The 25,393-nt window shown below is 40.1% G+C and overlaps 1 protein-coding gene across 1 annotated transcript in view; it reads left to right on the forward strand.

Annotated features, from left to right (window-relative positions):
- The first annotated feature begins 3,294 nt into the window (after positions 1-3,294).
- The window catches only part of strc1 (stereocilin 1), a 35,152-nt gene continuing 13,053 nt past the window's right edge, over positions 3,295-25,393 (forward strand). The window contains exons 1-28 of the mRNA XM_085355316.1: positions 3,295-3,337; positions 4,918-5,604; positions 5,725-5,749; positions 6,149-7,478; positions 7,805-8,629; positions 10,200-10,268; positions 10,355-10,465; positions 10,595-10,749; positions 12,816-13,002; positions 13,720-13,835; positions 15,214-15,343; positions 15,442-15,624; positions 16,155-16,193; positions 16,296-16,490; positions 17,457-17,597; positions 18,050-18,111; positions 18,271-18,406; positions 18,506-18,594; positions 18,765-18,900; positions 19,828-20,024; positions 21,522-21,612; positions 21,911-22,082; positions 23,419-23,594; positions 23,742-23,897; positions 24,051-24,193; positions 24,295-24,443; positions 24,639-24,736; positions 25,219-25,369. Coding sequence (XP_085211442.1) covers positions 3,295-3,337; positions 4,918-5,604; positions 5,725-5,749; positions 6,149-7,478; positions 7,805-8,629; positions 10,200-10,268; positions 10,355-10,465; positions 10,595-10,749; positions 12,816-13,002; positions 13,720-13,835; positions 15,214-15,343; positions 15,442-15,624; positions 16,155-16,193; positions 16,296-16,490; positions 17,457-17,597; positions 18,050-18,111; positions 18,271-18,406; positions 18,506-18,594; positions 18,765-18,900; positions 19,828-20,024; positions 21,522-21,612; positions 21,911-22,082; positions 23,419-23,594; positions 23,742-23,897; positions 24,051-24,193; positions 24,295-24,443; positions 24,639-24,736; positions 25,219-25,369 — 5,992 coding nt within the window. The remainder of the gene's footprint in view (positions 3,338-4,917; positions 5,605-5,724; positions 5,750-6,148; positions 7,479-7,804; positions 8,630-10,199; positions 10,269-10,354; positions 10,466-10,594; positions 10,750-12,815; positions 13,003-13,719; positions 13,836-15,213; positions 15,344-15,441; positions 15,625-16,154; positions 16,194-16,295; positions 16,491-17,456; positions 17,598-18,049; positions 18,112-18,270; positions 18,407-18,505; positions 18,595-18,764; positions 18,901-19,827; positions 20,025-21,521; positions 21,613-21,910; positions 22,083-23,418; positions 23,595-23,741; positions 23,898-24,050; positions 24,194-24,294; positions 24,444-24,638; positions 24,737-25,218; positions 25,370-25,393) is intronic.

Genomic DNA, 25,393 nt, shown 5'->3' on the forward strand with positions numbered 1-25,393 from the left:
GCTCCCCATCCACCCAGTGATCTCTCACCATCCTGACCATCTTCTGTTATGCAAGCCTCACTCTGTGTGGTGCGATGCGCTCAATCTCGTCACTGGGCTGTGCGATTATGTAAAATCGTCAGTCATGGCTTTTATTCTGAAGGGTCAACAGGAGGCATTGGATACATTTCATCCAACTCATTTTTATGTGCATTACCAGTTTATTGTACACTGAGTGTTGTACAATACATGCAGCTTCATGTAAAAAAAAAAAAAAAAAAAAAAAAAAAATCCTTAAAGTAAGGAAAAAAGCTTTTGTATTTTTGATTTCTAAAGGCATGTCATATCTACTTTTAAATGTATTAATGAAGATTTAACTTTACATCAGATGGAGTTTTGTGTTTTCTTTTTTTTGTTTCTTACAAATATCTGTATGTTTAGTTTAGCGCTATGTCACTGAACTGTTAAGCTTAGCATGTAAAGAGTACAGCTTGCTTTTGTGGGAAAGTCCTGAATTAAATTTAAATCATGGCACTTTTTCTGCCAAAAAGATCAGTCGTGTCGATGCCTTTTTTTTTTCTTATTGTTTTGGTTTAATTTTCAGTATACATTAAGCCATTTTACTTGCAAGAATTGCTATTTGTGCTGAAGATGTATTTAAAATGTTTTAGGAGATCTTTGTTATCTGTCAGGCTGTATGCTATTGTAAAGTGTATATACAGTTCATTTCTGAAACAAAGTTTTAAAACGGTTAAAAACATCTTGAATGCCCTTTTTTGTTTTATTTCCTCTACAGTTCAGATGATGCTGAAAGATGTTCTTTAAATTCTGGGAGGACAAAGGTAGAAGTCTGATATCGTCAATTCCACGGGAATGATGGCACAAAGTATTAGAGCCTACAAATGTTGGATTTAGTGCTTCGTACTATTTATCTCAACAGAGTTTGATCAGCATTATGTTCACTCAGTGTTTTGTGTTGCGTCTAATAAAGTTAATCCAATATTTTTGCTTAAAGCTCAAAGGCTGCACTTAAGTCAAAATCACACTTTTTTTTTTTTTTTTAAATCCATCTTCAAATTACAAAAACTTGCTTTTGAATGGTACAAAGGTATTTATAACCTAAAGTTCATTAACATTTACAGCTTTGTGAAAAATTAATTGCTCCCTTCTGTACTTTCACATTTGTCATGTTTCAGATCATCAATTGTTCTTTTATATTAGACAAAGATGACCTGAGTTAATATAAAATGTTTAAGGGAAAAAAAGCCATCCAAAGCTACCTAGTCCTATGTTTTTTAAAAAGTAATTGAACGGCCTGTTTAAGGTCATGCCAAAGCATCTCAATCAGATTTAACTCTGTACTTGGACTAGGCCAATCCAAGACCTTTTTGTTTTTCCAGAGCCATTTTGGGGTTGACCTGGTCGTATGTGTCAGATCATTATCTTGCTGCACACTCCAAGAACGCTTGAACTGAAAAACTGACTCTCATTCAGGGTTTTCTGGTAGAGAGCAGAATTCCTGATTCCATCAAGTCGTCCCCTTTCTGAAGCAGCCTAGACCATCACACTCCCACCACTGTCTGATTGTTGGTATAATATTTTTTATGAAATGCTGTTTTGATCCAGATATAAAAGGACTCAAACCTTCCAAAAAAAAGTTAAACTTTTGTCAGTTAACAGAATATTTTGCTACTTCCTTAAAGTCTTGTGGATAATCATCTCGTCTCCTGGTAAGTGTGAGACGAGCCTTTGCGTTCTTTTTGATCAGCAGTGGTTTTATCCTTGGAATTCTCCTACACATATATTTCTTATTGTTGAATTATGAACTTAGATTTTAACTTAGGCAAGTGAGGCCTGCAGTTCTTTAGAAGTTGTTCTGGTTCCTTTGTGACCTCCTGGATGAGCCTCTTGGATCAATTTTGGTCGCCTGGCCCATCCTGGGAAAGTTCACCGCTGTTGAAGTTTTCCTTATTTGTGGATAACGGCACTCACTGTATTTGCTGGAGTCCCAAAGCCTTAGAAATGGCTTTCCAGGCTGATGGATGTCAGTCTTCTCAGCAGTTTCTTTAGATCATGGTGTGAAGTGTTCCTTTTTGAGATCATTTAGCCTTTTTCAATTTGACAGACATCTTCTAGTCAGCAAATGTTTCTGACCAAACAGGTGGTCTGCCTGTGGCTGGTAAAATTGAACTCCAAACCGCCCCAAGAAAACCTGTGGTTAATACAAGCGGATTCATAATTCAACAAAGGGGGACAACTTTTTAGGTAGGTTTGGATAACTTTTTCCCTTTAATAAATTACATCATTATTTAAAAAGTTCATTATCTTTGTTTTATGGTCTGAAACACTGAAGTATGACAAGTATGCTAAGAAATTAGGACGGGGGTAAACACTTGCTTTTATTATAATCACCTGTACAAACAAGATGAACAAGTCATTTCTAAGAAGTGAAAGATGTTGGGAGAATATTTAATTCCTATTATTTGCTGTATTTGCACTGGTTTGATTTCATTTTTTTTATGTGAGAACCTCTCACTTGCCTAGGATCTATGTAGGTTTCTCTCTGCTCTCTGTTTGACCATGCGTGTTTTTGTAAGCACTTTCTCCTCAACATACAAATGGAGCTGCAGTCAAACAAGAGGTGAAACAAGGAACAAAAGATCAATTTTAGCAAGTGAGACATACTCATCTAAATCATACGCATCATTTTTCTTGCATATATTTGGGGAAATAGTATGTTGATAAGAATTATCATTTTATGGTATCTTAGATTCAAAGATGTTCTAATTTTACTCTTTTTAGAGGCTGGATCAGGTCGGGTATGGGAGTTGTTGGTAGCAGATGTCATATAAATCTTCCAGCAGTCAGTCTGGTGTCTTCTGTCTCTTCCTGACAGGAGTCCAGTTTCAAATGGAGGACTTAATCAACACACTCGATTAATAATGCAACATTTTGGCTGTGCCCATTACTTAAATCCCTTCTGCGTTTCACAGCCCTCATTTCACACCTCCTTTTTCCCCTTTACCAGTGTCCTTAATTACGGTGCTTTCAGACCAGGTGTAGAGTTGCAGGCTGACACTGAAGTGAAGAGTCGGCAGCTTGTTTGAGCACAGCGGCACCGAAGAAGGATCGAAGATAAAATCCTAAGGAGGTTTAATACTTCTTCAGCAGAGACAGGCATTATAGTGTTAGCAGTTATGAAGATTGTTCTCTGGCCTGTTCTCTCAGCAAAGCTAAAAACTTTCTCTACAACAAAAAGGATTTAACAAAAACTTTTCTGAGGGGGTTTCCTGCTTACATTTCAGGACATTTACAATGTGGTCAGCACCAGCTATTTGCATTGTGTGCATCTTATTTGGTGAGTACAAAATACAGTTTTTAGCCAGTCTTAATTTTAAAAAATAAAGTAAAATGTTCCTCTAATGTAGTATTACATGATAAATAAAACACAAATTGAATTAAAAATAATCTGTTAATTTAGCATTATTAGCTAATAGAAAGTCTTGACTTTTCCATCGCAAGTATCATATATCGTGTGAATAGTAAACTTGATTGTTGGTTCTCAATCATAAAAAAAAATCAATATTTGTTTCGTACTAAGCAACGCCGTCATTTTGTATGATATGGGCATGGATGTCACGGCTTTTAATGATTTTGTTGAGCCGCTCTTTTTCCAGGGTGGAATAATTGTACAGCATACATCTTTACAAAAAAAACCAAGTATTGGTTGCATAAGTTTGGATTCATTTTGGTTTTTCTCTTTTCCACACAAGGTCAGAAGGCTGCATACAGGTTCAAATACATACACTCACTTTTAATACGTGATGCTGAAGGCTCTATGGTGTCTTATAACTTGATAAGACCAAGGTGTATTAAGATCTCGTCACTGATCATGATTGAATTGAGGTGATAGTTTCTCTTTGCCAACATAAAAAGGATTTGTCTGATAGCACTCACTGGGGTGGCCAAAGTCCAAGGAGCCATTTCTAAACAACTGCAGATTCCACGATCATCAGTTGAAATAACTGTACATAAAAAGTTCTTAAGGTGTGTCTCCGCTTTGCAAAAATCTGAAAGAAGACCTGAACTGTCACCTTCAGATGAGAAAAAAATAGTTAGGATGTTCAGGAACCACCACAGCTCAAGCCAGCCACGAACTGGAAACGGCCTAATGTCCATGACAAATACTGAGCTGTTTGGCCACAGTGACGAGAGGAATAAAAGTAAGGCTTTCAAACACAAACCTCTGACCTTAGCCCTGTTAAAAAATTGTGGACTATGCTAAAGCCAGGTTGGTGTCAGGAAACCAACCACTTTAAATGGACTCTTCCAATTCTGCCAAAAAGAGTGGTCAAATACACAGCCAGACTGATGCCACCAGCTTGTTCATGCCTGCCAAAAACATCTGGTCAAGGTGAAATTTGTTAAAGAACATTCAACCAAATATTAGTGGGGCTGTATGTATACATTTGAGCCTATATATGTATGCATTGTGTAATTTTAACCCTGTGTGACTTTGGGAAAATTCCAAATAACTTCAAGCTTGTGCACCAAACTCGTTTCTTCAAGTCACTAAAGATGTATGCTGTACAGCCATTCCACCCTGAAAAAAACAGTTCAAATAAACGATTTAAAGCCCCCAAAGTACCATGACATTCATGCCAGTGAACGTTTGACAACAGTTGTAACTTTTTTGTTGTTGTTGTTTTTTGTTTTAAATTGTCTATTTTGTTACCTAACCTTCTGTTTCTTTTTAGCCTTTTGTGTACAGCGCTTTGTGATTGGCTGTCTATGAAAAGCGCTTAACAAATAAACTTTACTTACTTACTAAAAGAGGCTTCAGACTTCAGTTAGAGTAAGAGCTTGCTGAATACATAGTATAAAAATAACACAATGACCCTCTTTCTTTCTGTCTTTCTTTCTGTTTAGCATCAACAGGAATCATATGTGATGTCGAGCAAACGAGTTTGCAACCCAAATTAATGCAAAGAACCACAAACCAGACTCCTGGTGAGGGCACCAAGTTAGAAGAAGATATCCAAAAAGTTATTGATCAAATCCACTCTCTATCTAATGGAGATACACGCAGCTTCAGCTCCTCTACCGCCAGAGCCGGTTTTGACTTAAACACATATTATGGTGCCCTGATGAACTTGTACAATATTTTTCAGCCACTGCTGAGAGAAAACTTCTTAGATGATCTTCCCAAAATAACAATTTGCATTCTGTCCGGGAGACAGGACTGTGGACTGGAGGCAGAGCTGACAAAGACGGTGTCTCTGGAGTTAGCGAAACCACTGCTGACTTTTTTGACAGCTCTGAGGTCGCAGACATGCTCTTCACTGACCACTGATGAAGAGTCAGGCAGCTTCTTCAGGACCTACCTCAGGATGGGGGATTCAGCAGCGTTAAGTGGTTTCCAAGAAACATTTATAAATATACTGTCGAGTCTCTCTCTCTCTAAAAACTTAATAAATGTGTTAGGTGGACTCATAGATGCAACAGTAACATACACCTTAAGGTTTGTGGCATTATTTATCCAAGTACCAATGGACTACACCAGAATAGCTTTACAGTTTGGAATAAAAGTCCCAGTTTTAGATGAAAAGGAGACCTGTCAACAAGGTAAAGCATTTAAAAAAATACTTCTATTGTTATATTATGTAATTTTTTTGTATTCCAGAAATTATTATTATGAATTCTTCTACAGTTTTATGCTAATTAGATTTCCTGTGTGTTCTCTAGGAGACCTCCAGCAGCTCATTATGTGGTGAGTCATTAGTAAAATTTGCATAAACTTCATCTTTAAGCTGCCCTGTGGAGCTTTTTAACTACATCAGCACCACAGGGCAATGCTTTTCCTTCTTTACAAAACAAGGTTGCTGATAAAGCAGGAAGAATTACTGCTGTGAGTCGTATATTAATCCTTTGAAAGTGCCGGCTGGACACATTATGTAAGTGTTTTATACCTCAGTTAAAATTGTCCACAAGATGGATGTAGACACTAAACTAGTAAAGCCGCACTAGATCTTTTTACCATGACTTTACCATACCAGTCAGGCACAACATTATGACCACTAACAGGTGGAACGAATAACACCAATGATTTTTTTATATTATATTTGATGTATAAAATGTACAATAATAATTAACTTCCTGTTTTGTTCAGGGGAATTAAGAACAATGTGAGCTGGTCTTTGAGTACATCACTGATCGATATCCTCCTGGACATCTTCCTCCCTCAAGATCAGTCAGCATTTATGCATCCAGGACCTGAATGCCAGACTCCTCCCAGTGCTCCCTCCCAACGCAGCATTTCATATGCTGAAAACAGCACTATGAATTATTACGACACCCTGTGTGATAGCTACAATCTGGCCACCATCAACGACACAATGTGTGCTGAGATCCTCTCAAATTCAGGAGTAGAGTCTTCCACGCATGTGGTCACGTTTTGCGAGGCTCTAAGCTCCCTCAGCTCCAACCAAATGAAGAATGTGTGGAGCAACATGTGTTATGTTATTCAAACACTGGCTTCTCCACTTGTTAGCAGGTCATCTGACTGCAGTTTTGACAACGCAAGGCCGGCCCCTGCCGCCACCCCTCTCACTAAACCTCGTCGAGTTGCCAGGGAAGCCTCCAACCTCAGACAACTTGCGTGCAACTATAACGACTGGTTGCAAAATAATGTGGACCCTGTCCTTGTGTCACTGTGCAGTGACAATGAACGTGTGGAGTTTGTGAAGCAGGTCTGTAGCGATGCTGTATTGATGCGGAAGCTGCTATCTGAAAAGATGAACAGCTGGTTGTACGGATACTGCGCTAACTCCTCTGCAGACTACATGGTCAGTGAGTTCTGCCAGTATGGCCAGTGGCTTAACAAGTTCACAAACATGGTGGATACCTCCCTGCTGGCGTTCTGCATGAGCCTCGACAGTGTCAGACTGACCAACCTCATCTGTGAGAACACTGGCTTCTTTATGTTTGTAATGTCTAACCCTGAACATTTTCAGTTCATGCCTAACTGCACAAACGTACCTCCTCCACTGCCAATCCCTGGCTTGGATACGCAGTTAGATTTTTGTCACTACTCTGAGTGGCATGAGGTGGAAATTACCAATGATCTTTTGACAATGTGCATCCTCTTCGACCAGAGCGGTTTCACTAAAAAGGTTTGCTCTAATGCAACATTTTTGGATAACCTTCTTCTTAGCACACAAAATACCTGGCTTGAGGAACACTGCCGCACCTCTCTTAGCTTTCCACACCCCGAGCCTACAGAGGCCTTCAACATTGGAATGTGGTGTGACTACAATACGTGGGGAGAACGACAGGTGGACGATTCTGTGATCGGACTTTGTTGGCAGAATGATCAGAGTGCTTTTCAGAAGAGTGTCTGCTGCAAGCAGTCTGTGTTGGAAAAGCTGCTGCAAAATCCTCTGAACAAATGGCTTACATCAGTCTGCACAGACATGGAGGAAATAACCGTACCACCTCAGGTGGGTGTTTTACCTGGCAAGAATGAACATATAAAATCTAATTAACAAGCACAAAAAAGAAAGAACTGTTATTTTAAGCCTTATGTAGTAAAATAAGCCTGCATGAGTCTCTTATAAACAAAATCATCCCATTATATCCCAAAGTCTGAACATTTCTGTTCTGAAATCTGAACCTATATATTCTTATCCACTAGTGCATTTTGTATCTTTACAGAAAAAAAAATAAACTAAAGATAACAGCATTAATTGCATATACAACAGTAAAGCCATTTTCTAACTGTTGACTTTTTATTCTCATGTTGTGTTCACCATAAATGGTCCTGTAGGTGTGCAAGTACTCTGACTGGACGCGTCCCATCATTGTGGACATGACTGAGGTGGCTCTCTGTGCTGAGATGGACCAACTTAACTTTACCTCCAGAGTCTGTGCCAATAATACAGTCCTACAAAACCTGTTGGCCAATCAGGACAACACCTGGCTAATACAGCACTGTGCCAACTACTCAAAAGACCCAGGGACATCTCCTAATAAAAGTGTGGAAGGCGTGACTAAACAGTGTCAATACTCCAGCTGGATCACATCTCCACCAGATGCTGCACTCCTGGCTCTATGCTGGGAGAATGATCAGACCAATTTTTTCTTATCCATTTGCCCTAATGACGGTCTTCTCCTGTTTCTGTCCCGTGAGCCGTGGAGCCAGTGGGTGAACAGGATGTGTACCACCTACACCACCTATACCAATGCCACCACCACCAACAACAATAGCAACAACAACACTAGCACCACTACGGACCCTAATTTTTGCCTAGCAAGAAATCTGGTGAAGGAGTTCAACTGGAGCTGCCCTACCATCTTCGCTTCAGCCTGTCAGCCGTGTGCCACTCAGAATATGGTCCTGCAGACAGTAGTGCGCTGTTGGGTGGACAGTGTGCGGTCCAAGATGGTGGATCTGCTGACTCCACCTGTGGCTAGAGCATTGGAGCAAGCAGTCAGCACCACTGTGGTTGTCCTGTTATCCCTGGAGGAGGTTCAGATCACCCAGTGGCATGTCACTGAGACAATACGACCAAGTGTGCTAAAATCTGTGATCAACTATTTCAAGTTGGAGGACAACTCTGACAACAAGAGAGTCTTGCTACAGTGTTTTGGGGTAAGTGGTTCTTTCATGCACTCGTGTGGATTATGAGTAGTGTAGTAGTAGATACTCAGTAGTGGAACAAGTAGACAGACCAAAGGTTTAGAAATGCTCAAAAAACCTTCTTTGCATTTTGCTCATGTTAATGTATTACAGTTGGTGATATATACGATTTTTCTGTTTTTTGTGAAGCTGGTAAAAGCAGCTCCACAAGAACAAGAACTACTGTGTATTACCTCCACAAATGTTGTACTGACAACATGTGGGCCTTTGGACCTTTGACGTCTTCTTTGAGGTCAAATAAGGTCACCTTTAAAAATATACTTAAAACGTTGGTGTGTTGGTGGTTCTTGGTGTCTGGGGCTGGGTGCTCATGTATGTACTGGCTCACTCCTGGTGGCTGATTGGCGGGGCCTGGTGCCTGTGGCCCAGCTGGGCCCCTTCCGGGGGTGGGGTGCCCTCAGGCCTCTGGGCCTGAGGCTTGGTCCTCTCTGGCACAGCTGGCTGCTGGCAGAGCCTGCGGGCACGTCACTGCAACCCCCTCTGGCCTCTGCTCCGTGGCTGCTGGGTGACCTCTCGTTTGGGGCTCTACTCAGCTCTTCCCAGGAGGGTGGCACGGTTGCCCCTGTGGTGGTCCTCCTTGGGTCCTCGTACTCTGGGGCCTCTGGATGTCTGGGGCCTGGATCTCCTCCATACCTGCTTCATGCCCTAGGGGACGGGGCTATGGCTCCCCACACTCCCTAGCAGATCGTCACATGGAGAAACCTTTGGAATACAAGCATGCTGATCCACACAGGTGTACACACGGATGTTCACAGACACAAACGACACCTTTCTTGGCTGATACCTCAAAGCACATTGTGCGCTGTCGATCTTGTGTACTGCACAATAACATGTAATATTTAGTATCTACTGTTATCTAACAGTAACAATGATCCCAAACACATAAAAACACACTTTGATAGAAAAAAAATCCCTATAAAAAAAACCTCATAAAAAATGAGGTGTGGCAAAGCCCAGTGCTAATCCTGTACTATGTTGATTTCTGCAACTATTTTTATTGTCATATTATTGAATTGTCATTATTACATTGATCTGTTATCTATGTAGAGTTTTTGGTGGTTTGAGATAATTTGCTGTGCTCTGTTTTGCTTCGAGGCTCAGCGAGAGTCTGTTAGTCAATGAGAGCTGATCGAGTATATTTTAGCACCTTTCTCGGAAATTTACTCTGCAGGTTAATCAGAGCGTAGTGTGAGTAGAGATTCACCTCATCTTTTATTCAGAAAGACTCAATCTGTTTCTGTGTAGTTCCGTTCATTGGCTTTATCATTCATCTAATTATTCATCATATCACTTACCATTAGCGTCATTTGACCTTCAGTGTACAGCCGGCCTACAGCTGGTGTCCAGTTACACTTCTGTCACTGATATCCAGATGATGAGTCTCTTCCTCTGGGTGTTAATCTCTCCTGGCTCACAACTGATTTGACACTTACAATAATGTGTCAAAGGGGACAATTGTATTATATGTGTCTGATGCTCCTTCTATAAGGTGCTATTATAACTGCATATTTCCCTTCTGTAGACGGTGCTAAGCAGACTGCTGCAGACGGGAAGAAACCTGCAGAACACTGACGAAATGCTTCTCATTAAGGTAAGATATGTTGTATAATAATACTAATGCGAATTGCCACAATTTCCAGTATGTGTTTATTGCTCGCATTCTTTCCACATGTGCAGGCGTACTTCAATTTATCGCCGAGCAGCCTGAGGCCAGTGCTCAAAGAAGCTCACAATCATACCATCAGACTCATCCTTCAGTACTACGCCAGTGTCAAAGACACACTGCAGGTGAATAAGACCACCACCACCACATCCGCCTTTTAATTTCCCTTCCCAGAAGTCTTAGTTGTCAGTTCATCTGTTGTATCTCTTTGAGGCACAGTTTTCTCGCTGACATTGTTTTCTTCCGTTTGCTAGTTGCCCAATGAGTACCTGTCCACCATGGTGTCAGAGATACTGCAGACTCACCTGGTAAAAGATGTTACTCTTTTCCCTGAGCTCGCTCCAATGCTGACTAAAGCCAGCCCAGCTGACATCCAAGCTTTGCCTCCCTGGCAGAACAGCATCAATGTGTAAGTGATGGAGCTTCTTTACTAATGAGCCCACTACTCATGCATCTAAGCATTATTATTTTCGGAACTTACCACATGTCCCGTGTGAGGGATTAAAACGGTGTCTCTGGTTCCTGAAAGGCTAACATTTTTCATTTTGTTCTTGTGATTATCTTGGAAGTAGGACATATTTTGCTGCACATAATTTTAAACCAAAACTATGAGTTTTGACTCTAACTGTGGCTATGTTGAACCCTTACAATAGTATGTCCACAGACGGCCATTTTATCAGGTACAAATTTGCAGGTCTTGATTGGACCTCCTTTAGAACGACGCCATAGATTCAACAATGTGCTGGAAACCTCCCGCAGAGATTTTAGTCCTTATTAATATGATAATGTCACATAGTTCCTGCAGATTACATTGGCTGCAGATTATGTTTGGCTGCTGTGGAGCAGGGAAATTATTTTACTGCTATTGTTAAATAATTGTCATCATTACCATTGCATTAATAATATAATCTGGAGTTTATATTGCGTTTAGAGGTTTAAACAGTGTGTCTTTCAGAAAGGCTAAAAGTAACAGGACAGGAAACAGGCTTGGAGAGTTTTGCAGAAGTGAAAGTTATTTTGAGCAGCAGGCTAAGACGAGGCTTTAACAATGTAACAGATAGCTTTAAGAAGGCCTTAAGATGTTATGCATACAGTTATTATGTTGACCTTGTATTTCAGGTGCAGTTATGACTATTTTATACACAATGCATATCTGTGCTTATTAAAGAGTTGGAGCTCGGTCAATTAATTGGGGGTTGGAAGCTTTGTTCGGCGCGATGTCCGGACAATCTATTGTGCAAGTGACTTGGAGCCATAGAAGAAATTGCAGTACATGCTTACAAAACACTTATATACATCCATGATGTGACTCTCCTGTTTTACCACACATGAAAGGCGTTTTACTGGATTGCGGCCAAAGTGTGCTGACAAAATGTTCCTCGCACCATTACACCACCACCACCATGGTGACCTTACCATCTCAGCAGAACTTAAGACTTATCAGTCCTATCTTCTATTGTCTAATTTTGGAGAGCCCATGTAAATTGCGGCCTCAGTTTCCTGTTTGTAGGCAACTTTAGAGGGACTCCTTTGCTGCTATGCTTCATTTAGAGTCACATAAATCGTCTTTTTCCCTCCTTCTAATGCTGGGTTTGAACTTCAGCTGGTCATTCTGACCAGGCTTACATGCCTAAATGTGCTGAGCTGTCCATTTACATGAAGAAGCAGCTGAACATGTGAGGCTATTAAAGTGGCTCCTGAGTCAATAATAAAAAAAAAGAAAGATAGCATAATAGGTGTGAAATTTAAAAGCATCCATTCTCATTTTCAGGTTAGGATGAGGTGCTTTTACTCAAAGAGATGGAAAATGGGTCATGCTTTGTATCATTTTACTTTGCTCATTGCTGAACATTCACTGAGATTCATTTCAATATATTTTTCTTCCCTGAGAAAATGCCTCTGGGATCTGAATGAAGTCAGAAGTGAAATGATGCGTTGCCATGCAGAGTCCAGAGCATCCATTATACATTGTAAATAATGTAATGCAAGCTGGTTCTCAGAGTTATCTTAATCCAGATAACGCTTGTTTTCTTTGTTGCAGTTGTTTTCCAGTTTCTCACTTTGGAAAATCATTTTCTTGCTGTAAGAAATTTGCATCTTAAATATGTACCTGTTGGCCATGGATATTTAACCTAATATATAATAATGAGACTGGAAAAAAAGGGGAAATGGTTTTAGAATGAATTTAATCATTAGGCTGCTATTATACTTTGATTTTTATATGACTTAAACTTAAGAGATTTGAAGTCTCTGATAGACTGTTAATGAGCTTTAGGCTTGTTCAGGCCTTTTTGTACCTTTGTAAGAATTTTAATATTTATTCTAAGTCAAGCTAAATTTAATGATGCCTGCCAGTACTATACTATATGCAGTAATTCAAAGAAGGTCACATATAAATAAGTTTATTATTATTATTTTTTAACTTTTCAGCAGAAAGTTCAAACAAACCATATTATTTTAATGTTTTTGCTCCAGTCGGGACAAAATTAATGAAATCTTAAAGAGCATGACCCCGGACCAGCAGCAGGCCTTTGGATTGTGGTACAGCAAAGCATTGTCCCCCTCCAGCATCACCAGAGGTCAACAGTCGCTCATCAAGGACACAGGAAACCTGATCGCCTACCTGCCCTTCCAGAACTTCCAACACCTCTCAGCTGCTCAGGTAACGGCCCTCTGAGCTCTGACACCTGGCAGGGAAACTTGAGAAGCAAGCAGCTAGTTGGATCGGCCCCAGGGCAGAACACAGCCACTTGTCACACGCTGGTCAAAAGAAAGCACAGACTCATCTGTCTCTGTCACTACTGTGGGTTTTATTCTAGGGGCCAGTGTTCAATAAGTAATATTGGGAAAACATGAATTAGGAATGAGCATGGCTACTGATATTTCAATACTGAAGTAAGAAAAAATAAAAGGAACTGTTTAAAACTTTACAAAACAAAATGAGAAAACTCCCCCACAAATTGACATTTTACACTTTATGTTTTGTGTGACTTTCTTAAAAGTTTTGAGTTTGTTAACTTTTTAGCATTAGATGTGCACAAATGTGTTATGCTATAGAGGCAAGGAAGTAAAGAAACATATACCTTTCCAAAGGTTTTACTATAATTTACCTTGGATGGTTTGCACTGCTAATAAATACAACATATAAACAAATATTACCTTCCATTTAGTCTGAATTAAAAAAGCATGGGCAAAGGGGAAACATACATGTTTGTCTTTCAGCTAATCCTTGTTTAAAGTGCACAGCATGCAGTCTTTTTATCCTCAAATTTTACACTGTACTGTTTTTTTCTTTCCTTGTCACTATATTGCAAAATGTATTGGCCCATTTTTAATACTTAATTGTGATATGTCACTTTTGTAATGCTTTCATCGGCAGCTGCTTGATGGGCTGGATGTGTTGCAGAGAAACACCCTCACTCCACTAAAGCAGGAATTTGTAGCACGCAACCTCATCAGCACCTACAGGAACCTAACAGCTCAGGACTTTTCCAGGTTTGGAATGACTATAGGAAGGCATTTCCAACATTTTCCATCCATGTTTTCTTTTTGTAATCATAGATAAAACCTGACAGAACACAATGTGTTGATGCATGCTTAAGAATCCAGGAATAGAAATAAATCCCCCAAAAGTTTCAGCTGTATGCAGCATTTTCAGCAAGGGAAACATTTCTTTATCTCATCCAAGTGAAATCGCTGAAGAAGTTCTGGGACAACAGTAATTAGGCTACGTTCACACTGCAGGCGAAAGCGCATCAAATCCGATTTTTTGACCCTATGCGACCCATATCCGATCATGCTATGACAGTGTGAACGGCGCAAATCCGATATTTTCAAATCCGATCTGGGTCACTTTCGTATGTGGTACTGAATCCGATACATATCCGATGTTTTAGAAAGCGACTGCTGTTTGAACGGTCAAGTCGCATTAAATCCGCCTTTTACGTCACCGACACAAGACTGAAGCCAATTATCAGCGCCAGAGAAGCGCCCGAGAAGACATCGCGAACGCTTCCTGGCCATCCAGTGTAGATGTCAGTGAAACTGTTGGGAAGACAACGTAAACATTTTATTTGTACTGTATAATCTGCAGATTCTGACAGAAATCTACAGCTATCCTTTGAAGCACCGCTCCTCTCTTAAACGGCAATAAGGATCATTATTAGGTTATTTACATTATTATGTAAATAACAAAATAACTTAAAGCAAAAATTGGGAAACGAAGTCCGAAGTCTGCATATTAAGGGCCATCAGTCAAACAATACTGTTGCTCTGGGTCTAAACAGAGCGCGTTGTGTGTGACATCTTCTTTTGCGCATGCGGGCCGCTTTGAGCGTTCACACTAGAGAGCGTTTGCTGTCGCATTTTATTTGTAGTGTGAACGAGCAGACAAAAAAATCGGATTTGATCAAAAAATCGGAATTGAGCATTAAGACCTGCAGTGTGAACGTAGCCTTAGTTTTGATGTAATGTTGCTGGATGGTCTTTTTTAGGTGCATTTGAACCTTTTATTTTATTAATATAACTTAATAGTTTGTCATATATACAATCTACTTGCTTGACTTCCAATCCTCATAACTAAATTTGCTTTATTTAAAAAAAGTATCACCTACACACAATATTAAAATTTCAAGGTTTGTTGTAAAGTTTTTTTTTTTTAATTATTTGACAGCATGTGTACTGATTAGTTAGAAATGCCTTGATTTCTTTAGGTTATAGAAACCTTTAAAAATGACACAAAAACCTTTAAAATAATCAATCAAACCAATTAAAAAACTAAGATCTTTCTTTCTTTCTTAAAATTAAATACATGTAATATTTTGGCAGGTGTTTCCTGTGAGTGTGTTGTTGAAACATTGCTTTGTGATTTCAGGCTGGGTAGTATCGCATGCCTGGCAGACCCAGATGATCTCTATGTTTATAAAGGCACCGAGGCTTTCAGTGTGATCCGCGAGAGTATTATGAGCTGCACACGTAAAGGACTCCGTTTGCCAAGTGACCTGGTAGGAACAGAACTCATGTGCAGTTCCTTCACTGTTTTTTTAAATGTATACTTTCATGTAATAATTGCTCTTTTTGTTTGTCTTAACTTTGTTGGCAGGTTTTCAATATTTTACTGAACACCACCGAGCTGCAGGTCCCGTCTGCAGTCCCTGCTGAGCGCCTGGCAGAGATCGCGCTCCTCCTGCCCTCGCTGGGCGTGACTTTCCTGCAGGGTCTCTCCACGTCTCAGCTGCTTTCTGTCCTCCCCACCCTGAACTCTATTCCATTCAGTCCTGCACAGGTAGAGGAGTAAATTAAACCTGAAATCTATACCAGAAGCTGGTAACCACAGTCATCATCTGTAATTGGTGTAATTTCCTTTCTTACTAGCAAATTGACTCTTTTCTTTCCAAGGCCCGGTTTCAGTGAGTGTACAATCATGTGTTGGCAGTAGATGGTTGGATTGCGTAGCAGCTGGTGGGAGTTTTATATCTTAGGAACAGCTGACAGCCTGGCAGCCTGTCTCAGCACTGGTGACAGGCCTCATGAAGAACAGACCTAAGCTTTACTTCATCCTCTGCTCTCATCTGAACTGAGGCCTTTTGCGTTTTCCTCAGCCTCACAGCTGTTGGTTTCATATGTCTTTAAGGAGTCTTGCAGAGAAGTAACATCTTCAAAGCTACACATAGTTTGTGCCATTTCGACCGAAACGGTTGTGTGAACAAGTGTTACTAAACCCCACAAGACTTTCATATTTTAGGAAACGGTGAATTTAACCAACATGTTGACGAGGTGTTTGAATGATTACTTGTTTTGTTTTTAATGTTTCAGGCAGCTGTAATAGTAGACAAGCTGTCTTCAGTCAATGGAGTAAGTTTTGGAAACTCATCACAGTGAAGTGAGTTCAGTTATTGTCTCTGTATTTTTGGGCCTTACACTTACATCATCATCATCTCTCTCCCGGCTGCCCAGTTTATCCCAGACCGGCTGGGGGAGCTCGGCTCTCTCATTGTAGGAGTGAAGACAGAGACCTTGCTGATGCTTACATCTGATAAACTGCTCTCAACCCTTGTTGCTATTTCGCAGCACACACAAGGTCTCTGTCTGCTTGACAGAAAAGGCCTCCTCCTCCCTCCACAAGCCAATGCTATAGCCACCAAACTATGGGTAAAACACACACACACACACACACACACACACACACACACACACACACACACACACACACACACACACACACACACACACACACACACACACACACACACACACACACACTAAATGCCACAGTTTAATTTGAAGAAACAGGGATCTTTGGGCTCAAATCAAGGGGTTCAAAATGTGGGTTTACATGAGGGTGATGGACAGCTTGACAGATGAGGTCTGGAAACTGTGATGTTTGCAGATTACATTGTGATCTATCGTGAGAGTAGGGAGCAGGAGGAAGAGAGTCTGGAGAGGTATCCACTGGAGAAAAGAGGAACGAAAGTTAGTAAGACAGAATACATGTGTAAAAGCAAAGCTGCGTGAAGGTGAAGGTAGATGAGTTTAAATACCTGGACAGTGCACAAGCGAGGTGAGTGCAGCCAGGGTGGAGCTGGTGGAGATAAGTATTGAGGGGTTATTTGTGACAGAAGGAAGCAGCAAGCGTGAAAGGGAAGGTTTACAAGATGGCAGTGAGAACTGCTGATGTACGGTTTGTCTATAGCTGTACTAATAAATAAAAACACAGGAGGCTGAGATAAAGATGGCAGAGTTGAAGATGCTTAGATCTTCATTGGTAGTGACCAGAATGGACAAGATTAGAAATAAGTACATATGAGGGACAGCTCAGGTTAAGCATGTTGGACAAAAAGTTAGAGAGGCAAGGCTGAGATGGTTTGGACACGTGCAGAGGAGGGAAAGTGGATATACTGGCCAAAAGATGTCAGGCAGGAGGAAAAAGGGAAGAACACAGAGAAGATTCATGGTAGTGGAGGGAGACGTGGAGAACGCTGGTGTGACAGAGGAGAATGCTAGGGATGGGGTGAGATGGAGGCAGTGGCACCTCCTAAAGAGAGCAGCTGAAAGAAGAAGAATGCATCTGTGTCGAGCACCTGCTGCAACGCTTTGTGTTATCTTTACTGTGTTTAGGGCTTCCCAGAGGTGGTCACCTGGTTGAACGATGTAGCTCCTTTGCTCGGCTGCACACCACTAATCAGTGTTCTTCCAAGGAAACGTCTACTTGTGAACAGCCTCTCCAATACATCTACAAAACCCTGGAACACGCAGCAGGTATCACAACAGCGCACATCTGTGACATTAGCGCCTGCTTTGCATTACCGCAGAGTGGTAAACAGCTCGGCTTGAATAAATATAAAAGAAAGTTTATGAGTGAAACATTATTAGGAATTCAAAACGGGGAAAGGAAGAGGAAGAAAAGGGTAGGAAGTTTACATCTTTATGCGCTGTACCAACACTTCCGGTATATGAATACGTAAAAGCTTCTCACAGTGAAGCAGGGAGTTCTCTGTTGTGTTTTGATCTCTTCATGCTTCCTCTTATTGGATATGCTTCCTCTCTGTTGTGAGGTGTGCATGACGCTATCTCGATTAGCTGCTAAATGCCTGTAGTGAAGAATGGCATCATCAGCGACACTGTGAATGGATCAGCCTCTGAATGCAACCGATCATGCAAACCTGCACGCTACCACTACAACGCCAACACTTTTCCACTTTCTTCCCCAGGCTAGAGGAATTTTCAGAGAGGTTCTTGATACTAATCCAAATCTGATCAAACAACATTTCTTGTAAGTACACTTAATCTGACAGACAGATGAACATGCAATCATAGCAATTATTTTCTTGTCTGTTTTCAAAATATATGAACCCCTTTGATGGTTGATGCTCTTATTTTCCAGCAATTTTGCAGCTTTATAAATTAACTATTGTGCATCTATTGACTCTAGGAGTCTGGGAACGCTGGGGCAGGGTGTGAGCTGTGCTGTCTTAAGAGATCGTTTTCAGGCAAATCGGTCACCTTCTTCAGCGAGAAGCATCCTGGCCTTGCTCAGGCAGCAGCCTGGTCTTCTTCACACCTCACTGGTAATTACACATCAATTAATTCCTGACATTTAAGATATTTACGTTAATTCAAGGATCATTAATGTGTGACTTCTATTATGTGTCTGTTGTTCTGGACAGAAAAACTGTATAATCGAGGTGCTCTATCAGTTTGAGTTCTTCTTTGAACTGCTTGAAGATCTTGGAGTTGAAATTGCACTTTCAATGCCGTAAGTCCAAAGCTGGCATTATAGTTACTGCAGAAAAACTTTAATATCCATAAGATTTGCATGCCTTTAGTGAAAAATGAGTATGTGTGCAATGCAGGAGACCCTTGTGTACTCTTTGCCCTGAAACAAAACTTTGGATTGTTTTGGTCTTGTGTGTTTGTGTCTTGCAGGGTGAGTGCCATAAAAAGGTTTTCCACAGATATGATGAACAGTCTCAGGAGGATGATTATAGCAGGACCGCATCACTTTCTCCTGCTGTCCCGAACAAAGCAGCTGCTGCTGGTTGATAAAATGGCGCAGAGGTTGGTAAGTAGAGCCTGATTTCCCAGTGGCCCTTTTCTGAGGTTCAATGGAAAAGAAGCTACCAAAAGAAGACAAAAATGATAACAGTTATCTGGATTTATTCTTGTGTTTGTCTTAAAATATAATCTGAGCTTCTTCCAAGTTTTAGCTAAGACCAAAAACACCGTTAAAATTAGCAACTGTCAAACATTTACAAACAGCGGAAAAGTAAGGTGGAAGTTTAAATATTCATCCATCATCAGTTAGGAACATAAGAACTGCACAGTACTCGGCACTCACCACAAAAATGAGCACCTTGCTAAGATAACACACATCAAAAAAAGGCTCATCAGTGTTTCTTATAGGTTCATTTCAGTGTGGACGTCTGTGAGATCAAGTTCAGTAGATCAGATTAGTTTGGAGTCCACACCTCACCCCCATACAGATACTGTTGAAGGATCTCAAGAGTGTATGACACTTTTTAAAGTCTGATCTGCAGGTATCAGTTTGTTTAACGTTACTTCTGCCATAAAAGGTGCCAACAGTTATTAAATCCACTAGCATGTTGAATTTTGAATGTATGCAAGCAAAAAGGTTTTTATTAAAGAGTATACACTGCTTCTGAGTTTTTGTTAAATAAATAATGACATGGTGTAATATGTCATGTGTTGTGTAATCTCAGGTTGTAAGACATGGTTAAAAGCTAGTTAACTTTTAACCATGTCCTAATAAGTAAAACCTTAGAATTGCATTTTGCAGACTTGCAGAGTGTGTACTTTCTTTTTACCATGAGCATAGATGAAATGTTAGAATTGAGATAATCAGGATTTACCAAAGAGTTAATAAATAGTTTTTCTCTGCCAGCTTTTAGTTAGTACGCTTTTCTTGTTTCCCATGTCTCTTGAAATATCCTATTTTTTATTTATATATTTTTTTGTGCTTTATTTCCAGGGCATGTATACAGGCGTGTTCACGGAGGAGGAGTTCCGTTTGCTTGACATCATGGCACCGTTTGTGGTAGATGAGGTTTTTATTCAGGTGGACCGCAGGTTCTTCATTCAAAATCTGGATTTCCTCCATGGGCTCTGCTACAGCAGCACCAAGATGGAAATCGTGGCTCGTATTCTCCAAGAGCCTGCTGCCTTTGGGTAACATTACCACAAACCGAACTGTCTGCTGAAAGGAGATACAGTGTTATTCAACATTTATTCAACAAGTGATTCTCAGGAAAACAGCAAGACTGAGCAGCTGTGTGAGCTGTAAAATAAATAAATAAATAAAATTAACATAAAGATCTGAAATGATAACATGTTACATAGAAAGGTTAAATTGGTCCTTAGGTTAAATGAGAAATAATGACAAGAAACAGTATTTAAGAACCCTTTCTGTGGGCAGCTCCTCTTTAGGTCACAAGTTTAGAAACACATATATGCTAATCCACATTTTGTCTTTTGGCCCGCTTGTTTCCTATCAGTCCCAACCAGCCGCAGCAGATGGCTTCCCCTTTCCTGAGCCTGGTTCTGCCGGAAGTTTCTTCCTGTTAAAAGGGAGTTTTTCCTTCCCACTGTCACCTCACTTCTTAAGGAGTCCTCTGATTGTCAGAGTTTTCTCTGTGTTATTTTCCTTATAATTGATCTTACAATACAAAACACCTTGAATTGACTGTTTTCATTTGGTGTTATATAAACAAGAATACATTAAATTGAATTAATCACAAAAATAATTATAATATTTTGTGTGGCGACTGAGCTCAACTGCTGAAAACTGACATTAAGGTATATAATTAATTAATTTCTGGCATTTCTACAGCATCATTAGCAGTTGAGGTGTAGGATTAAGATGACTAAATATCTTTGCATTCCCTGTAAAGTCACTTACCCAGCCTACGCTAAGCTTCAGCTGAAAGCCCCCATGATGTTAAAGCACTGATAAATTTGATCATTTATTTATAGCTCAGTGATGATGAGCCGATTCCCTTCACTTATGTTGATATGCACTGCTCTTTTTATATAGATTTGTATTATTAACGTTGTATTAAATTGGATAACTAATATAATATTAATATTCCCAAACAATCTAACTGTAGTTTCATCACTCCACAGTTGGTCTGGGTGTTTTTTTTGGCATGTCAACCTTTGTTGTGATCATAAGTTTAGAGTTCACATCATTTTTCCAAGCTACATTGTTACAGTAGAAATTATATATTCATTGTGAAAAGGAAGAATGCAATGAGGTCTGTGTTAATCATTGAACTAGACTATTTGTTCATAAGTGTAAGTTAGATGTGACCATTTTAGGAATGAATTTTAAAAAACTGTAGTTCACTTACTTTTTCTTGCACTGTATTTATTATGTTTTTCCACGTCAACTGCATCACATATATACTAAATGGGTGAGAATTTCAAGAATGTGAATGTATCCATAGAATATTTAGTTCACAGAGGCATGAATTAATCAACAAAGTCCAACGCAGCAGTTTTTAGAAGTTGGCCTTGTAAGGATGTTTCTTTTACAGTTTTTATAGGTTTTAAAATGAAAATGAAGTTATATGAAATTTATTTTCTAAACTTTCCACTGATAGAGGCTTTGCACACAACCTGAGATAAAAGGAACAATGATAGCATGATCTTGTCTCCCCCTCATAGCCCAGTGGAGAACTGGGACCAGACAACACTCAGTCAGGTGGACCGCTTTCTCTTCTTCCTGCCTCAAGACAAACTGCAGCAGATTTCCCTGGTAAGTTTATTGCTGCACTTCTTTCAGTATTTAATACTTAATATCTGAACCCAGAGCCTGAATAGTTCCCCATATTATTATTACTTTTTTCAAAGTGCAACACATTCGCTGAGTGTCCAGAAGTCCACAGTGGAGCTTTGTGTCAGAACTTGATCCAATGACATGTTAAGTCAGAGCCTGTAAAGAAATCTCTCGGGTGTCACATCTCCAAAAGGTGTCAAGATCAGGTGATGAGGTTGCTGTCTTCCTGTAACCCATTCAAATGTGCGTGTTGCTGTCTGTGTCTGTGTGCCCGCAGGCATTGATGACTGTGGAGCGAATAGAGAAGCTGTTCATGAGCCACCATCAGTGGGAACGTGGGGACATCGGGATGCTGTGTTCAGATGAGACTGAGAGGAAGACCATTTTTGAAAGGCAGCAGTTTGTTCTGCAGTTTTTCCTGGGCTTCCTTAAACTAAATTCTCAGTCATGTAAGCCTTACTTTGGTTTCTCTTACAATAACCTTGTATGGTTTTCATCAAATTTGGTGGGATTAAGAATTTCTTCAGTGAATGTAGCATTCTCTGCTGCCTTTGAAGTGTCACAAGACATGACATGGACCCATGCAAGGGCTCTAGGGAGGAAGAGGTTCATATCAGTCTACAGAAAGCAGACTAGTTTAGTTAGCTTATGTTAGCATATACTCTTGAAAAAAGGTGAAACAGCCGGCGAAGATTTTTTAGTTCTGCAAAGAGCACTTTCAATTTTAATAACTTCAAGTAAAAAAAAGACATTTTAATTATGTGCAAAGGTGTTTCACGATCAACAGTCAAGTTGCCAAACAGTGAGGGGACATCCACTGTAAAATGTATGCGGCTAAAGAAGGAAAAACTGGATTGATTACAGTGAATGTTGCATTTTTTTTGGAAATCAAGGTCCTGAAGTCTAGAGAAAGAGAAATTTAGAAATTTCAGTATCGTAAATCCTTCTTTCATTGAGCTGGCATTTCTAATTTTCATGGGCTAAAAGCCATAATTAATAATAATCAGTTTAACCAAAAAAAATAATCAAACAAACACTTTCTCAATAGTTCACTTCCCACATAATTAATATAGAATATATGAAAGTTAGCCTTGTTTAATTAAAGTAGGAAATTAGGAAAAAATCATCCACCTTTTCTTTCAACTTTTTATGCTATATAAAGTCTATATACTCTGTTATGCAGTCATATAGAGGGGAGGCGGGGGGGGAGGATTATTGGTAGGCAAACAGCATATTGAATGAAAAATAGGCAGTGGGGTAGTTAATATAGCTTTGTGATGCTCTCTATTTAGTATGAATAACGTAGTTAAGTTAGTGAGTGAATTGGAAATACAGAATGATAATGTTTATTTTTTATTTATTATCCAATCACGTGACCAGGCTTGATGAAAAAAAACGTTTTATCGCCTCTAAGTAAAGACTGGAAAATGAACTGAAACAGTGGTCCAAAAAAAAAACCAAGTTATTAACCCAACCATTGTTTTGGATGGAATTGTTATCCTTCTAAACATTGTTTGCATTATTGTCTTTTGGTACAGCTGAAAGCGTAATACATTTGTGCGTATGAATTTCTTTGCAAGTTGACTTTTGTAGCAGGAGAACTTGCTGATCTTCTAACAGTGAAAATTAGCTTCTTGAATTAAATTTTTCAGAAAGACTTTGGCTAATACTTTTCAGTAAACAAAAAAACTTGACAACTTCAAACTAAGCCATGGTTATATTACATTGCTGACCCATTTTCATAGATAATCTCCTGATCATATGTTTGTGTGTGTTGCTGGCCAGTGACTCCAGTGGTTCCTACTTGTGAGATTCTGCATACAACAGCCCCCTCCGTTTGGCTCTCCAGCAGTTTGACTAGCATGCCTTCATCTGCCTTCTCCAACTGTCTGGAGCTGATGGGTCACGACCCGTTTCTTGCATCCTACCAACGCACTGAAGTGCTCAGGAAAGTCAAGCAGGTCAGACTGATTGTTAATCTGAATCAGTCCAACAAAAACCTCTTACATGTGTTTCATTTGATGATGGCCAAAGTTTACAGGTCTTAACACTGTGTTTCTGCTCTGTCTTTGCTCCGGGCCTCTCGGTATTAACGTGAATATATGAAGATATATGGCCCAGTCTCATCCTTCTCCCAGGCTGTGATTTCTCAGCTCGGTGTAATAGCGACACAGCTATCATTAGACGAGCTGAATGCCATTCGACTGACTGAGCGGAGAAGCATCGCCGCTCTGGGCACAGTCAGTGACTGGAATAGCAGACAGGTAAGTATTTTAGCCACTGCAGTTCAAATATTTACATGTTACATCAAAATTGCTTTGTGTTTTGGGCAGTTTTTATTTCGTCTGATAAGAATAATACCAGCTGTGGCATTATTGTGCTGTATTAGACTGGTTTATAACTTGTTGTCGTCCTAGCTGGCCACACTGTTTTCCACCGTGTTAAACTCCACCAAGCAGAATCCGAGCCAGCTTGACTCCAGCACTCTGGTGGCAATGGGATACATTGTGTGTGGCGCTAAAGCCACAGAGCTGAGGTCTTTCAATCCTATAGAGCTCAGGTGCGCACAATATCGGAAAATGCTTAAATGAAGCGTATTTTTTCAAGCCCAGCTTGACACTTGAATTTACTTTGTACTCTGTCTCCCTCCGATGGCTGCAGTAAGGCGGTTCTCAGGCTGGGTCGGCTGAGGCTGTCTTGCTCAGAGGAGCAGCTGCAAGCTCTTGTTGAACTGCTAACCCACAGCCTCGTTTTTGGACTCATGAGTTCCTGGGGCACCGATGTGTTCATTGAGATCGGAGTCCTGGCAGGTATTGTCTATTCATTGTCTTTTCCACATGAATTTTAGTTGTACTATGCATAGTCCTACATCTGCCTTAATGTGTGGTGAGAGATTTAAATCAAAGACATTTTGTTTTCCTCTATGCTTTGCTGTAAAAGCTTTTGATTCATTGTTTCTAGCACCCTTTGCTCTGTTTCACTGGAACACTTTGCTTGTTTTTCAGTGGGTATCCCAGACATGGCCATGTCAGCGCTGGTAAAAGAGCAAATTGAGGGAATCGCACCTTTGGCTATCTCAATGATGGCACCAAAAAAGTTTGCTGTGAGTCAAGATTTAATTAAACCAACCATATCTTGGGTGTTAAACATAAAGCACGGGGGCCAGAAATGAACCAACAAAGACTCCGATCCGGCCAACTGGATGGCTTTAGAAAATGTGAAGGAGGAAATACTATTTTTGACTTTTAAATGTGTTTTAATAACTTTTACAGCAATTCCTGCTAATGACAAACTCTCCCACAGCAATCTATACTACACCACAGTATATCATGTCAGAGATTAAACGGGTAGTAAACCTTCTTTTCACTGGCAGAAAGATTAGTTTCACTGGTCAGGGCCGATTATTGTAATATCAAGGTGAGCTAAACTACATATGTGTAAAAAGTACATAATTTTTTAGTAACATTTGTTTTTTTACAATAAAAAAAATGTATTCCTGTTTTTGCGTCCATCTTGACAAATCTTTATCATGTCTTTAATTTATCTTTATCTCTATCCCCCCGCTGTGTGTTTTGTTTTCAAAAGGTGGTATTCTCCCAGGAAAAGATCGCCATGTTCTCCTACGAGCAGGCTGTTGCAGTAACTGATAACCAGCGCTCTGTTCTGTCAGACCTCCAGAAAACAGCTCTAGCTATGGTGCTAACACCCTGGGACGATAAGCTTGTAGACTTCAGAGGTAAAACCTGAATCACTGCTGTCC

The sequence above is a fragment of the Diplotaxodon limnothrissa genome, linkage group LG1, assembly GCF_057381915.1.
Source record: "Diplotaxodon limnothrissa isolate DT_005_m linkage group LG1, D_limnothrissa_male_GT1.1, whole genome shotgun sequence".
Lineage (NCBI taxonomy): Eukaryota > Metazoa > Chordata > Actinopteri > Cichliformes > Cichlidae > Diplotaxodon > Diplotaxodon limnothrissa.